We start from the raw sequence: 13,127 nt of genomic DNA, 5'->3' as shown, positions 1-13,127 counted from the left end.
CTGCAAGATGGAGCTCTTCCACCAGGCCTTCAATTAGGACCCGCCCCTGATAGAGAACCCTGTTCCCTGAAGCCACCAGAACAGCCTGTGCCGACTGCACAAAGATTAGACCTATGGGCTAACTACTAGGATGGAATACTGACGGGTCGACCGCCATCATTTAATAACCTATTCGTGTCATTAATGTTAGCACCCTTTAAGGTTGGAATGTTTTATATGGTTTTAGGACTATTTAAATTGATTACTCGTGTGTTTTTATTCTTTTATGTAAGCCGCCCTGAGATGGCCTCGGCTGGGAGGGTGGGGTATAAATCTGATAATAAATATAACTTTCACTATTTGTTGTTCCTGTGACAGCCCATCATATGAAATAGGCATAACCCATATTCTGTCCTTGGCTCTTTTTACCAGTTTTGGTCCCTTAAACTCTCCCCTGTTTGATTTATCTATGGTATGCCAAATAAAGGTTCTCTGTTCTGTTACCAGTTTTGGTGGTATGGGGGACAAGAAAATTTATCTTTTAAAGTGCTGCTTCTGACATACATCTGCTTACCTTTTCATACACACACAGCCTCAAAATTAAGGCTAACTTTTATTTGTCCCATATATATTAATATAAAACATACATTCCAACCCTTTTCATTGCTTTCACAGTTGAATCACTGCCGCTTTAATTTTACTCTGGACTTGGGAAGCATGCCCCACATTTCCGAGTCTCACCTACACTACCTTGTGAGTCATCCACAGGTACTGTGAAAGCCAGTTGCTCGAGTTTTTTTCTAGTTGGGACAGTTCTGATCAGGAGTTATGAAGACGGCATGCATGAACTGAGGATCTAATATCCCCCTTCCCTTGAATTAACAAGCCCACCTTATGCAGAGAAGGTGTTTCATACTTCAGATCAAGACATGCGTCTATTCTTCTTCTACTGAAAACAAGAAAGATTTTAGTTCACTGGTTTTCCTGAAGTACACAATGCCTTCCAGAGACGCTGCTACAAGACTACCAAATCCATGAAGAGTAACAAAGACAATGGCAGGTATTTTTTATTATTATCTCAGTATAATAACAACTGCATTTTATGAAATATTTTAAACAACTTCAGATGAAAGTACTTAAAGGCCAGGTGAAATGCATTTAGTATAAAGTGTTTCTGTATGCAGGTTTCCATTAGGCTTTAATAAGTCTAGACTGACTTTCCCTATATTACATGGAGTAATTATGTCTTTCAGCTTTTGAACCCAGCGATAGCCAAAAGATTCAACTCACATATTGTAAAGCTGTAAAACTTAAAAACTGTATTGAAAGGTTGCTTTTAGATTTAAAGAGCTAGCGTAGAGTAGCAGTATACAAAGGAGATCTGGGTTCAGATCTCCACTGAACCACAAAGTTTACTGGGCGACTTTGGGGGTCAGCACCCTTAACCAACCCCACCTCTCAGATTGTTGTGAGGATAAAATGGAGAAGGGGAGAAATCTGAGATTCTTGGGCAAAGAATGGGAATACAATCTAACAGATCTGCTGTGTTTTGCTCAGCACATAAAACACTGGGTTTAAATTCTTTTTGTTACATTAATGAGTTCTGAAATTATGCTACTTCACACTGGGTTAACAGTATCTTTTAAAAAAACACCACAAGCAAGGCAGCTCATTTTAAAGTACCATGAATGCATCTTCGAAGGCATTTAAGTTTAGCAGGCTGCTTATGATTATGACATCCTGCAGAACACCTGACTTGGCATAATTGCCTGTGTTCAGCTAATTTACCAATAAATTCATAAGTATCCAAAATATTTCAGCATGCAACGCAGGCTATGTAATCTTTTAGACAGGTGGAAGTTGTTATAGCTTATCTTTAAAAATGTGAAAATTTTGAAGTGACCCCAGTCACTCCAGGTTATAAATCAGCATGTGCATTGTTTAGCTTTGATAGCAAAAAAGGTAACCAATGATTTCACAGAACAAGGAGTGCTTTCTAATATTCAGACTACATGCTTCCAGGATCCCATTTCTTTACTAATTCAAAAACAGACACCTAAAAGAAGCCATGGAGCATGAGTTTTAATTTGTACATATATTTTGCATATGCCTGTGCCTCCCACAGGTCATCCTCAATTTCCCTCTGATCTTTGTGGCTTATTATCCCCCCCCCCTTTTTATAGAATAAATTATAGTGAGCATATCTGCATTTACTAGCTGCAGAGAGAAAAACGGCTCTGTCTGTTGGGAAAAAGAAAAGTGGATTTACTTGTGAAGAGTCATCCTGCCCTCACAGGGTGTGTGAGAAAAGTTTTTTTCCCCCAGATTCTGAACTTCCTGACAGCTATTTAGCCTGTGTGACTCTCCACCTTCCTCTCTTTCAGCCTTCTTTTAGCCTTAAGTTTTCCCCCTCTACAATGCATGTCAGTCTCCATTCCCAACCACAGGTACCTTCCCTCCCTGCACTCCCTACCCTAGAGGGATTCTAGGCAGAGCTAACTCACCAGCCATACAGTTCTCTTGTACATGTAGTATCATGTAGTGTTGTCTGGGTTGCTCCAGTTCCCAAAATGCCTGGGGAAGCCCTGGCATTGTGGAATGCAATGTTCTGAACAATATGCTACTCAGTTCACAAAAACATCAGCCCTTTCTTAGGCCATTCTTCACTCAGTCCTGGATTCATTTGCACCGGGATGACAAGACAGATCATTATGAGAATGCCCAAATTGGAAGACAAGGCAAGTTTTATGTTGTGCTTTCTTAAAATTTTATGCTGTTGCTCCATTTCCATGTCCTAGGACAGCAGTTTTTCCAATCTGCAAAAGCTGCTTACAGTAAAAAAGAGCTGCTGGACAGAGAGAAATCCAGGAATAAAAGCAAACATTAAGAAATTATAGGTGTTTAGATTTCAGTGAGATAATTATTTTAGCATGATGACTGCCAGATTAATGAAAGAGAAAGAATATTGCAAGGGCAGCAGGATTGAGACATCATTACAAACAGTGATGACAAACCCTTACACCGCAACCCATATTGTTCCTGAGGGATCTGCAAAGGCAGGAAAGATGACTCCCATACCAACTGCAAGTCTTTGGATCCAATTTTATGGAAATATTACAGCAACCATATTTTAATTTGATGGTCATACATCATTTGAAATTTGGGATAAATGATGTGCAGGACAGTCCTAAAATACCAACACATCATTGCCTCACATGATGAAGCAGATGTTTCACTATTTATGGGACAGGAAATACTAGGTCAATGACAGAATGGGATTGTACAAAAATTCCTGAAATATTAACCATTTATACTGTTGGCTTCTTGCATTCTACACTACACATTTCTTTAAAAATCCCAAAGATGGTTTTAATAAAGACCCAGCACCATGCCCATATCCAGCAACTGTAAGCAATGAACAAAGGAACGCTTAGCTAAAAGCATGTCCAGAGATAGCTTTTGGTGTATAAATATCGGGGGCAAAATTAATGGGTCAGAAACACTGACCCTTTACCCCACATTTTGGTTTCTCCTTTGACTTTAGGCACAGGAAATTATTCTTTTCTCTTCTGTACTTCAGAGCAACAAATTCAAAGATGAACTGTTCTATCATATCTACTGCAGGAAAAAACAAAGTTAGAACTACTTAGACATGTTGCTGTAACTGTGTTGATAATACTCTGGGGAATACGTAGTGTTTCACCAATGGAAGAGCTGAACTAAACCTTCCCAATATTAGAAACTGGAAGCAAATGACTAAGAACAATCCAGAGCATAGTCCAGCATCAAGTGTGAAGCTGTGAACCCTCACTGGATAAGAACTGTTCATAGCATATAACCTGTTCATCTTGAGTACAGGAGGTGGAAGTACACCTAACCAATGTCCACAAAATAAAGCCAACTGACTACACTCTAAGTGAGCCCAGCATTAACAGTGAGGCTCCATTCATGACAGACTTATTATGTTTCCTATATGACCTTTTTTAAAAAAACAACAACATGCCCTTACAGAAAATCCAAAGCAGTAAGGTTCAACTGAATTAATAACAAAATATACATGATGTCACAAAGACCTGATTATACAGAAGCCACCAAAAAGGACAAAATATCAGATGAAAAAAGAGAAACCTTTAGTCAGTTGACCAGACCAGGGAGCCAATGCAAACTGGCACTGCAAAGATTATTCTTTATGACTCCAGAAGCTTTGCCTGGTCTGCATACTGTATTAGTCATGGGACGCAATACAATGTTTACACTAACATAATATTCTAATATATTATCAGGACTGGATCAAGTCATTTGGCTGCCCCACAGTGGGATGCCCCCTGGGCCACTAATTGGGTCCATGGTAGGACAGAAATCAAAAGTTTGCATTTCAAAAAGCCTTCCTCTCTCACTTTCCCCCAGCAGCTGCTTCTTTCCTCTTCTGTCCAGCCATCATGATCATAGTTGAACATAAAGAAGGGGAAGAGGAGGGAGGTACAGTGGTCAAGAGCAGATGCTGTAAACAACCTCAAGATAGAGGCTTTTAAAAATGCAAAGCCTGATCCTAGTAGTTGCTCTTGTCCCGATCCTCCCCCTCCAGCCTCCTTAGTCATATCCGAGGAAATCTGGTATCTTCAGGAAGTGCTGCCATTCATCATCAGGGTGGGGCTGCACTTCTGAAGGTATCTCTTTTACAACCAGAGGAACCCTAGTGGGGAACAGCCACTGGGGCAAAAGTGCCAGGCAGTGTTCCCCCTAAGCTGAGTTCGTGTGAGCTAGCTCACAGTTTTTTAGCCTCCGGCTCACACATTTTTGTCTTGGCTCTGGAAAAGTGACTCCAGAGCAAACTAATGTATGCAATAGCCAAATCGCTCGCTCACAACTTAAATGCAAGTAGCTCACAAAGTAGAATTTTTGCTCACAGGACTCCATAGCTTAGAGGGAACATTGGTGCCAGGCCACCATCAGTGTACCTCCTTCAGCATCCACTTGTGCCAATGAGCCCTGTATTTATTCATTTAAAGTATTTATACCCCATCTTCTCTCCTTTGACAGCATAGCATAGTACGGGGTAGACAGCTTTCTTTGCTTGAATGCCCCACACATATAAACCTTGTGAAGCTGATGTGTACCAGCAAAGAAAAGATGGAGGGGGGAGAGATGGGTGTTGTACTTGACTGGTTACACCAGGAAAAAGTTGAGCCCCAGTGCTGTTGCCAGTGCCTTAATCAGGGCCAGCTCACCCACTAGGCGAACTAGGCATTCGCCTAGAGCGCCGGGCCCTGGATGGGGCACCAAGCTGTGCCTCCTCCCTTCTCCCCCCCTTTGGTGGTGGCGGCAGGGGGGAGGAGGCAGTGGTGGCAGCAGCAAAAGGGTGGTTGGCTCCAGAAGTCTCCAGGTTTCCAGGCCTCACCGGGAGGTTGGCATCTGCGGCATAAGGCAGCCTTGCCTAGGGCACAGAAACACCTCGAGCCGGCCCTTAATTCCTTGAGTGGAAAACTGGCCCTATGTGCCAAGCAAAACAGTCCAACATGCTACTATTCTTCTTGTATGCCAGGGGTTGCCTACTTCTGGTATAATATATGATATACCAAAAGTAGTAGTATAATATAAACCCCAACGTAGAATAAGCTGTGTAGCCTTGTAGAGACACTGAAAGTTGTGCAAATCTGGAGAAAGTTGCACAAATCTGATACCATCCTCCACATATTGATGGCACATGTGGGTGCTTGGTGCACAAACACCATGTTGGATCTATACCTTGCAATAAAAAGAAAAGCAACAAGGTACAGTTTCAGTGTACATTTATACACACAATACAGCTTCTATCACATGGGAACTCTGTGCCCAATTAACACAGAGAGATAAAGAATGAGGACAATAGGCACAGTTCCAATCTACCCTCCATTCATTGACTTAACCCATTTTATACAGTTTTGCACAGAGCTGCTAAGAAACCATCGTTTAATCATTATCTGTTCTGACTGGTAGTGGCTGCCAGCATGGACAAAAATTCCCCAGTTCCTGGAACTGGATATGTCAAGGATTTAACATAGGAACAGGCAAACCATATTCTTTAGCATGCACCTAAAGTCTCACCAGGTGCTGTGGAGGTATGCTTTATACATTAAATAGGAGTCACTTTTCCCATAGAACTTAATTTTCAAAAAGGAGGAGGAGGAGGAGGAGGAGGAGGAGGAGGAGGAGGAGACCCCGCCCTTCACTCGGCTTCTCAGAGAGGCTTACAAACTCCTTTCCCTTCCCCTCCCCACAACAGACACACTGTGAGCAATGTTCCCTCTAAACTGTGGAGTCTTATGAACAAATATTCTACTTTGTGAGCTACTGCCATTAAAGTTGTGAGTGAGCAATTTGGCTGCTGCGTAAATTAGTTTGCTCTGGAGCCATCCTTCCTGAGCTAAGGCAAAAATGTCTGCGCCAGACGCTAAAAAACTGTGAGTTGGCTCACACTAACTCAGCTTAGAGGGAACACTGCCTGTGAGGTAGGTGGGGCTGAGAGAGTTCTTTCCAGAACTGCCCTTTCAAGGACAGCTCTGACAGAACTATGGCTTGCCCAAGGTCATCCAGCAGCTGCAAGTGGAGGGGTGGGGAATCAAACCCAGTTCTCCCAGATTAGAGTCCACACACTTAACCACTACACCAAATTGCATGTAACCTGTTTCTCAATAGAATGCTAAAGGTAGCATATATTTCCATAAATCTGTGAGTTGTGGGCAAGATAATATGGGAACAAAAACAGGTCTTTGGATCACCAACTATGTTTTTAGGAATAAGGGGGAATCTATACTATCTAATAAAATCTGATCAGCTTTCCAAGACTATTGTTTGGGATATGCTTGAAAGGGAGTAGTTTCCTCTTCAAAAGAGCCATCTATTATTATTAGTATTAATAACAACAACAACAACAATAAATGGCTCTTCTGAAGAGGGAACTACTCCCTTTCAAGCATATCCCAAACAACAATAACAACAATAAATATTTATTTAATTTCTATCACACTCCATTTCCCATATGCAGGATTCATGGCGGCATACAACATGCATATATATATCAATAAATAAAATTAAATACATAGAATAAATATACATCAATACATAATAAAATGCACACAATACAATTAAACTCCAGTACTATTCAGCACTTTGATCTACTGTTAGATGGCATCACAGATAGCTGGAGTGGTTGGCATACTATCCATATTCCACCCATGGGAAAGTATTCCACCCATGGGGAGGATCTTAACCAAGAGAAACAGAGAATAGAGGAGGGTGGAAGAAACCCAACACAATGGGCTTTCCATGATCCTACCCTTAAATTGTTTGGAGGCTGAAGATGTTATAGAAGAACGTGAACACAAGAGCATAAGAAGACCCTAGCTGGATCTGGCCAGCAGTCCATCTAGTCAGGTGTCCTGTCTTATACAGTGCATGGCCCAGTTACTCTGAGAGGCCAAACAATAGGGCCAAGGCCTTCCCCTGATGTTGCCTCTTGTCACTGGCAATCAGAAGTTCATTGCCTCTGAATGCGGAGGTTCCCTTTAGCCCCCCTGGCTAGTAACCACTGATAGACCTATTGTCCATGAATCCCTTACAATCACATTCTGACAGGGATGGCATTACTTAGTAATTCAAGTCATATAATATTTCTGCTTCCACAGCCACGGTTATGGACTTCAAAGCCCCAAATTGATTACAGATACCTTTAGAACCACTGAAGCTAAAAAGACCGGACAAGAGAAGGCTTAATCGCATTGCATTTTTATTTGGAACTCCCAAGTACAGGACAGAAGCCTCAGCAATACTAGCTTAGTGCACCAAGTTAATCTTTCCAATAATTAAGCACTGCCCCAGAAGCTTGGACTGTTTAAAAGTATATTCACACACACACAAGGAAAGAATGAGTAAAGACAAATATATGCATAACAAAAATAAGTACACATTACTAAATATTGGTTGCACAGCAAGGTCATACTATAAAACGAAGAATTTTTATTCCACTAGCAGATATTAATATACTTTATTAATATAATATTTCTTCTGCATTTTCATGATATATACTTGCACAAGCCATTATGTGCATATTTTTAACATTTAAAAGAATTTTTTTCAAGACTTATGAATGTCCTACTGTGGTATTTCTTGAAGTTCTTGGCTAGTAAGAATATCATTACTGTAACTTCAGTACACAAGGAAAAAGTAGTTGTCTAAACATTGTGGGCTTGAAATGGGGAGAATACCTGTAGCTTGAACAGCAACTTTGAAGTGTCTTGGATAAGTGTTTGAATCTACATTTGAACGCCCATGTTTGATATGCTTGAGTGTCAAGAATACAATTCAGCATAGGCCCTCTCAGACCTAGACCTAAAGCTACAAACTGAGCAAATATAACTGTGTTTTACAAATGTATCAACTTTTAGAACAGTTGTGTTCATCATACTCATAGAAGCTAACCTTCTATTCATCTTGGTATTCAATTTTCTGGCAATAATGACTAATCTTCTTGCCAATATACAGCCCAGACAAGTCACCTTGCTCTCCTGCATATATCAAAGCTGCTAATATCCTCTCCTACTCCAGAGCGCTTCCTTTCACAGAGATTCATACTGTGATATGTCTCCAATGTTACTGGGCTAGGTTGAGGAGACAAGATTCAAACTGGGGACAACCTGATTTGTAATTAAGTCTCTTAGTCATTATGCTCAACCAGCTCTGGAGAACCATATAAGGGATGGGACAAGAGAAAAGCCAGTGCATTTAAGCGGGCAGAACGTTGGACTAGGATCTTGGAGACCCAGGTGAAAACCTCCACTTTGCCATGAAGCATGCTGGTGACCTTGGACCTCTCTCTCTCTCTCTCTCTCTCTCTCTCTCTCTCTCTCTCTCTCTCTCTCTCTCAGCCTCACCCACCTCACAGGGCTGTTCTGAGGATAAAATCAGAAAAGAAGAGCTGTGCACTCCATAAGCTCCTTGGATGAAGGGCGGTATAAAAATGTATGACATAGATAGCAGCCAGATTGAGAGAGATCGAAGTCTTTCATGCAGTAGTTTCTGTTATTATTCCTTCAGCTTGATGGTTTTTAAATAGGTCAAATAATGCAAACACCCTAGCAATTACAATTAATCCATTGTCATCTGTGTAATTTCAATACATCCTACAACCTATGATTTAATTTCTTGCGCTGAGCTGTATCAGGTACACAAACCAGTCTATCAACATTAGTGACACAAATTGCACCATATAGGGAGCATAGTACACTGAACATACGTTTATTATATATGCCAAGCTCTCATTTTACTGTTTTTACTGTTGCTAAGAAATGTAGCAACACAAGCCAGAAAAGTACCTAAGATCTGTTAGTAAAAAGTGGTCTTCAATACTAAAATTAATATTGAAGCAATAATGTAGACAAAAACTTTTCTGGCATTAACTACTGCCATCTTAAGCCTTTGCTGGCAACTCCTATTTAAAAAGGAAATATATATTTTTAAGGCTACTTGAGATTACATGAGTTCCAATGACAAAAGATCTTTTCAGAACAAAAAGCACAGTGTAATTATTAAGTGAACTACAAGTTGGCTTGGGGACAGTCACTTTCTCAGTCAAATCTACACCTTACAGCATTGTGGTGAGAATCAAATTGGATAACCATCTATTTGTCATAGTGAGCCTTTGGAAGAAATGGCAGGATTCATGAGACAGATATGTGGACACACCCATAGCCACCCACGTGAATGTAGTGCAGAAAGTGAGTAATCAAGACTAACACATTTTTTGTGTGTTCACAGAACAAGGGAGCATGCATGTGAAAAACTCAACTGTAAAAATCATCTACTTTTTAGGTACATGCAACAGGGATCAGTTATCTTCTGCATGCATAAGTGATGGCAACATACATTTACTGACACAGAATGTGAAGCAAACCCTACTTGGCCACAAAAGATAAAGGAAAAGCTGCAGACATGCCTTGCCTACCAAAAACTGCCAGAGATAGGAAACAGAAACCAACCAACACTCTTTGTCAATTGTATGAAATCTTAAATAATCCCTGTCTCATATCCCCCATATCCATCTTCCAATAAGAAATTGACCTATCAGCAGTTTCTAAAAGTGTAACTATTTATTGGCAGAGTGTATCTTTCTTGTACAGAGATATATTATTCCACACCACTTTTTTATTTTTTCCATCAGGCCACAGTTTACTTATGACAACCCTATGGAGGCCCAGCACCTGCTTTTCTGCTTGTGCAAAATTGTGTACAACTAATTTCTCACCACTATAATATATATGGAGAAAAATGCTGAATGTCACACAAGATCTTATGCAAGCTGACCTGCATGAAGTCCATTTATACATCTGCTTGTACACAGCTAGATCCAAGCCATTATGTTGGATCCATGTTTTGAGATATTTAACACATTTATAAACCTGCCTTTCTCCCAGGCAACTGGGACTTAGGGCAAGTAATAGAGGAAAAAGCATATGGATCACAGAAAGTTTCAAACAATTGAATATGACAGAAAGCAGAAACCTTGACCGCGATGACCTGGCCACAGTGATCCATGTGACGGTCACCTCGAGGCTAGACTACTGTAACGCTCTCTACATGGGGCTGCCTTTGTCGCAAATCCGGAAGCTGCAGCTAGTGCAGAATGCTGTTGCCAGGCTGCTGATGGGTCTCACTAGGCGGGACCATATTAGGCCTGTCCTGAAAGCGCTGCACTGGCTGCCAATAGCGTACCGGGTTCGCTTCAAAGTGCTGGTTCTTACCTTTAAAGCCCTATATGGCCAGGGTCCGGCATACCTGAGGGACCGCCTTTCCCCATATGTTCCCCCAAGGGCACTACAGTCGGGGACTCAACTTTGACTGGTAACCCCAGGTCCCAAAGATATTAAATTTGCTGTTACCAGGGCCAGGGCATTTTGGGGGGTGGCTCCTACCTGGTGGAATGAGCTCCTAGAGGAGATCCGGGCCCTGCTGGACCTGGCGCAGTTCTACAGGGCCTGCAAGACGGAGCTCTTCCACCAGGTTTTTGAATAGGAGCCGCCACCATTACTATACCATCACCGTACCATCACCACTAAATGGAGGGGTGTCATCGGGGAACGAGACAGCCCTGGGAGGAAGGACGGATTGCTGTACCACCTGGAGTCTACCGTGTCACTCTGGGACCACTTTGTCATGTGTGACCCCATCAGTTATTTGTGACATCTAGAGCACTTGTATTTTTGTACAAATTATTGTTTTATTGCTTGTTTTATCCTGTTTTTACCTGTTTAATCTTGATATATGTGCCTCATTTGTTAGCCGCCCTGAGCCCATCCAGGGAAGGCGGGGTATAAATTTAATAATAAAAAGATTAAAAAATAAATTAAAAATAAATAAACGTATAATCATCATTCTTAACTGACCCTTGATCCCAAGAACCAACATGGGCCATCAAATGACCCCAAAGGCTCTCTTACATAATCCTTTATCTTGTAACTCTAGTAAAATCACAGCAGAGATAGGATCTTCCAAATTTTTTCCCTGAAAAACTGTTCTACAGGGCAGGAGGAGGTACCAAAAGAAGTCTAGGGGTGATCATAAGAAGATAACATAAGAACACAAGCCCTGCTGGATCAGACCAATAGTCCATCTAGTCCAGTATCCTGTGTCACACACTGGCTAAGTAGTTCCTCTGAACAGCTAACAACAGAGCATAGAGACCTTCCCCGATGCAACCTCCTGGCAGTGGGATTCAAAGGATTAGTGCCTCTGAATGTGGAGGTTCCCCACAGTCACCATGGCTAGTAGCCATTGATAGACTTATCCCTCCATGAATCTATCTAATCCCCTTTTAAAGCTGTTTATTCCTGTGGCCACCACTACATCCTCTGGCAGTGAATTCTACATTTTAATCAATCGCTGTGTAAAGTAGTATTTCCTTTTATCTGTCCTGAACTGACTGCCCATCAGCTTCATTGGATGCCCTCGAGTTCCAGTATTTTGGGAGAGGGAGAAAAACTTATCTTTGTCAACTCTCTCAACCCCACACATCATTTGATAAAACTCTATCCTGACCTCTCTTAGTTGTCCTTTTTCTAAACTGGAAAGTCCCAGAATCTTCAGCCTTCCCTCATAGGGAAGCTGCTCCAACCCCCTAATCATATTGGTTGCCCTCTTCTGTACTTTTTCCAGCTCTGCAATGTCCTTTTGGAGATATGGTGATCAGAACTGTACACAGTATACTGTATACTGTATACAGAGGCATTATACAGGTTACACAGGGGCACTGTACACTGTATATAGGCATATTACCATATTGGCCGTTTTATTTTCAATCCCTTTTCCTAATAATCCCTAACACAGAGTTTGCCTTTTTCACTGCTGCAGCACACTGGGTTGACACTTCCATTGAGCAATCCACTATGACCCCAAGATCGTTTTTGCTCTCAGTCTCAGAAATGGAACATTACCTCGTAGGGTTTTGGGATAAGCAGCAGGTGCTGCAGTGCTGAGTGAAACTACCACACACAGGCTCAAATGAAGTTTCAGGTACAGTGATTTTCAAAATATGGCATTCAATGTAATATAGTTTGTTAGCTCTTTTCCAGCAGCTATAATCAAACTTCCAACATCCACATATTCCTCTATTACTCCAGAATTAAATATTTTCTTACTACTTTTAACCGGTTTCCTAGAACACTCATTAAAGCACCAGGAACCCTTAATATCAATGGGATATGAGCTTCAATGGGGGCTCGATTTGCTTCTATAACAGCTATGTAAGAAAAGAAAGTTTGAGTCCAGTGGCACCTTTAACACCAACAGGTATAAGCTTTTGTGCATAACATTTTGTTGGTCTTAAAGGTGCCACTGGACTCTTTGTTCTGCTGCTTCAGACCAACACGGCTACCAACCTGAAACTATACCACAAAGGGTCAAGAGTCTTCAGTAGCAACCCAGCTGAAGTCCTGACTTTCAGGAATGAAGCTTGCATGGCCTTACCCCATTTCTTTATAAAGCAACTTACTGGTTGTACCTATGGCTCTCTATGGTATCCAGAAAAATCATATGAGCATTGATGAGACCCTTAATGTGGTTGAATAGAGTGGTCATGTTCCATAGAATCATCTGGAAATTCCTGCAATCCAATTAAA

At 41.3% G+C, this 13,127-nt stretch overlaps 3 protein-coding genes across 8 annotated transcripts in view; 2 read left to right on the top strand and 1 right to left on the bottom strand.

Annotated features, from left to right (window-relative positions):
- Positions 1–13,127, bottom strand: part of MED12L (mediator complex subunit 12 like) — a 240,815-nt gene that overhangs the window by 112,895 nt on the left and 114,793 nt on the right.
- Positions 795–13,127, top strand: part of GPR87 (G protein-coupled receptor 87) — a 22,288-nt gene continuing 9,955 nt past the window's right edge. For 2 of the 6 annotated variants that reach the window (XM_015419627.1, XM_015419624.1), the window contains exon 1: positions 795–1,035. In XM_015419627.1, the coding sequence (XP_015275113.1) occupies positions 1,014–1,035 (22 nt within the window). In that variant the 5' untranslated portion in view covers positions 795–1,013. Of the gene's footprint in view, positions 1,040–8,905; positions 8,977–12,360; positions 12,523–13,127 lie in introns of those variants that run through there. The other 4 variants (XM_015419628.1, XM_015419625.1, XM_015419623.1 and 1 more) reach the window with 3 other exon arrangements.
- The window catches only part of P2RY14 (purinergic receptor P2Y, G-protein coupled, 14), a 44,643-nt gene continuing 32,533 nt past the window's right edge, over positions 1,018–13,127 (top strand). Inside the window, exon 1 of the mRNA XM_015419629.1 lies at positions 1,018–1,039. The gene's annotated coding sequence lies outside the window, so the exon portion shown is untranslated. The remainder of the gene's footprint in view (positions 1,040–13,127) is intronic.

The sequence above is a fragment of the Gekko japonicus genome, unplaced genomic scaffold, assembly GCF_001447785.1.
Source record: "Gekko japonicus isolate JY-2015 unplaced genomic scaffold, Gekko_japonicus_V1.1 scaffold1161, whole genome shotgun sequence".
NCBI lineage: Eukaryota > Metazoa > Chordata > Lepidosauria > Squamata > Gekkonidae > Gekko > Gekko japonicus.
This window is presented reverse-complemented; position numbering and strand designations above follow the sequence as displayed.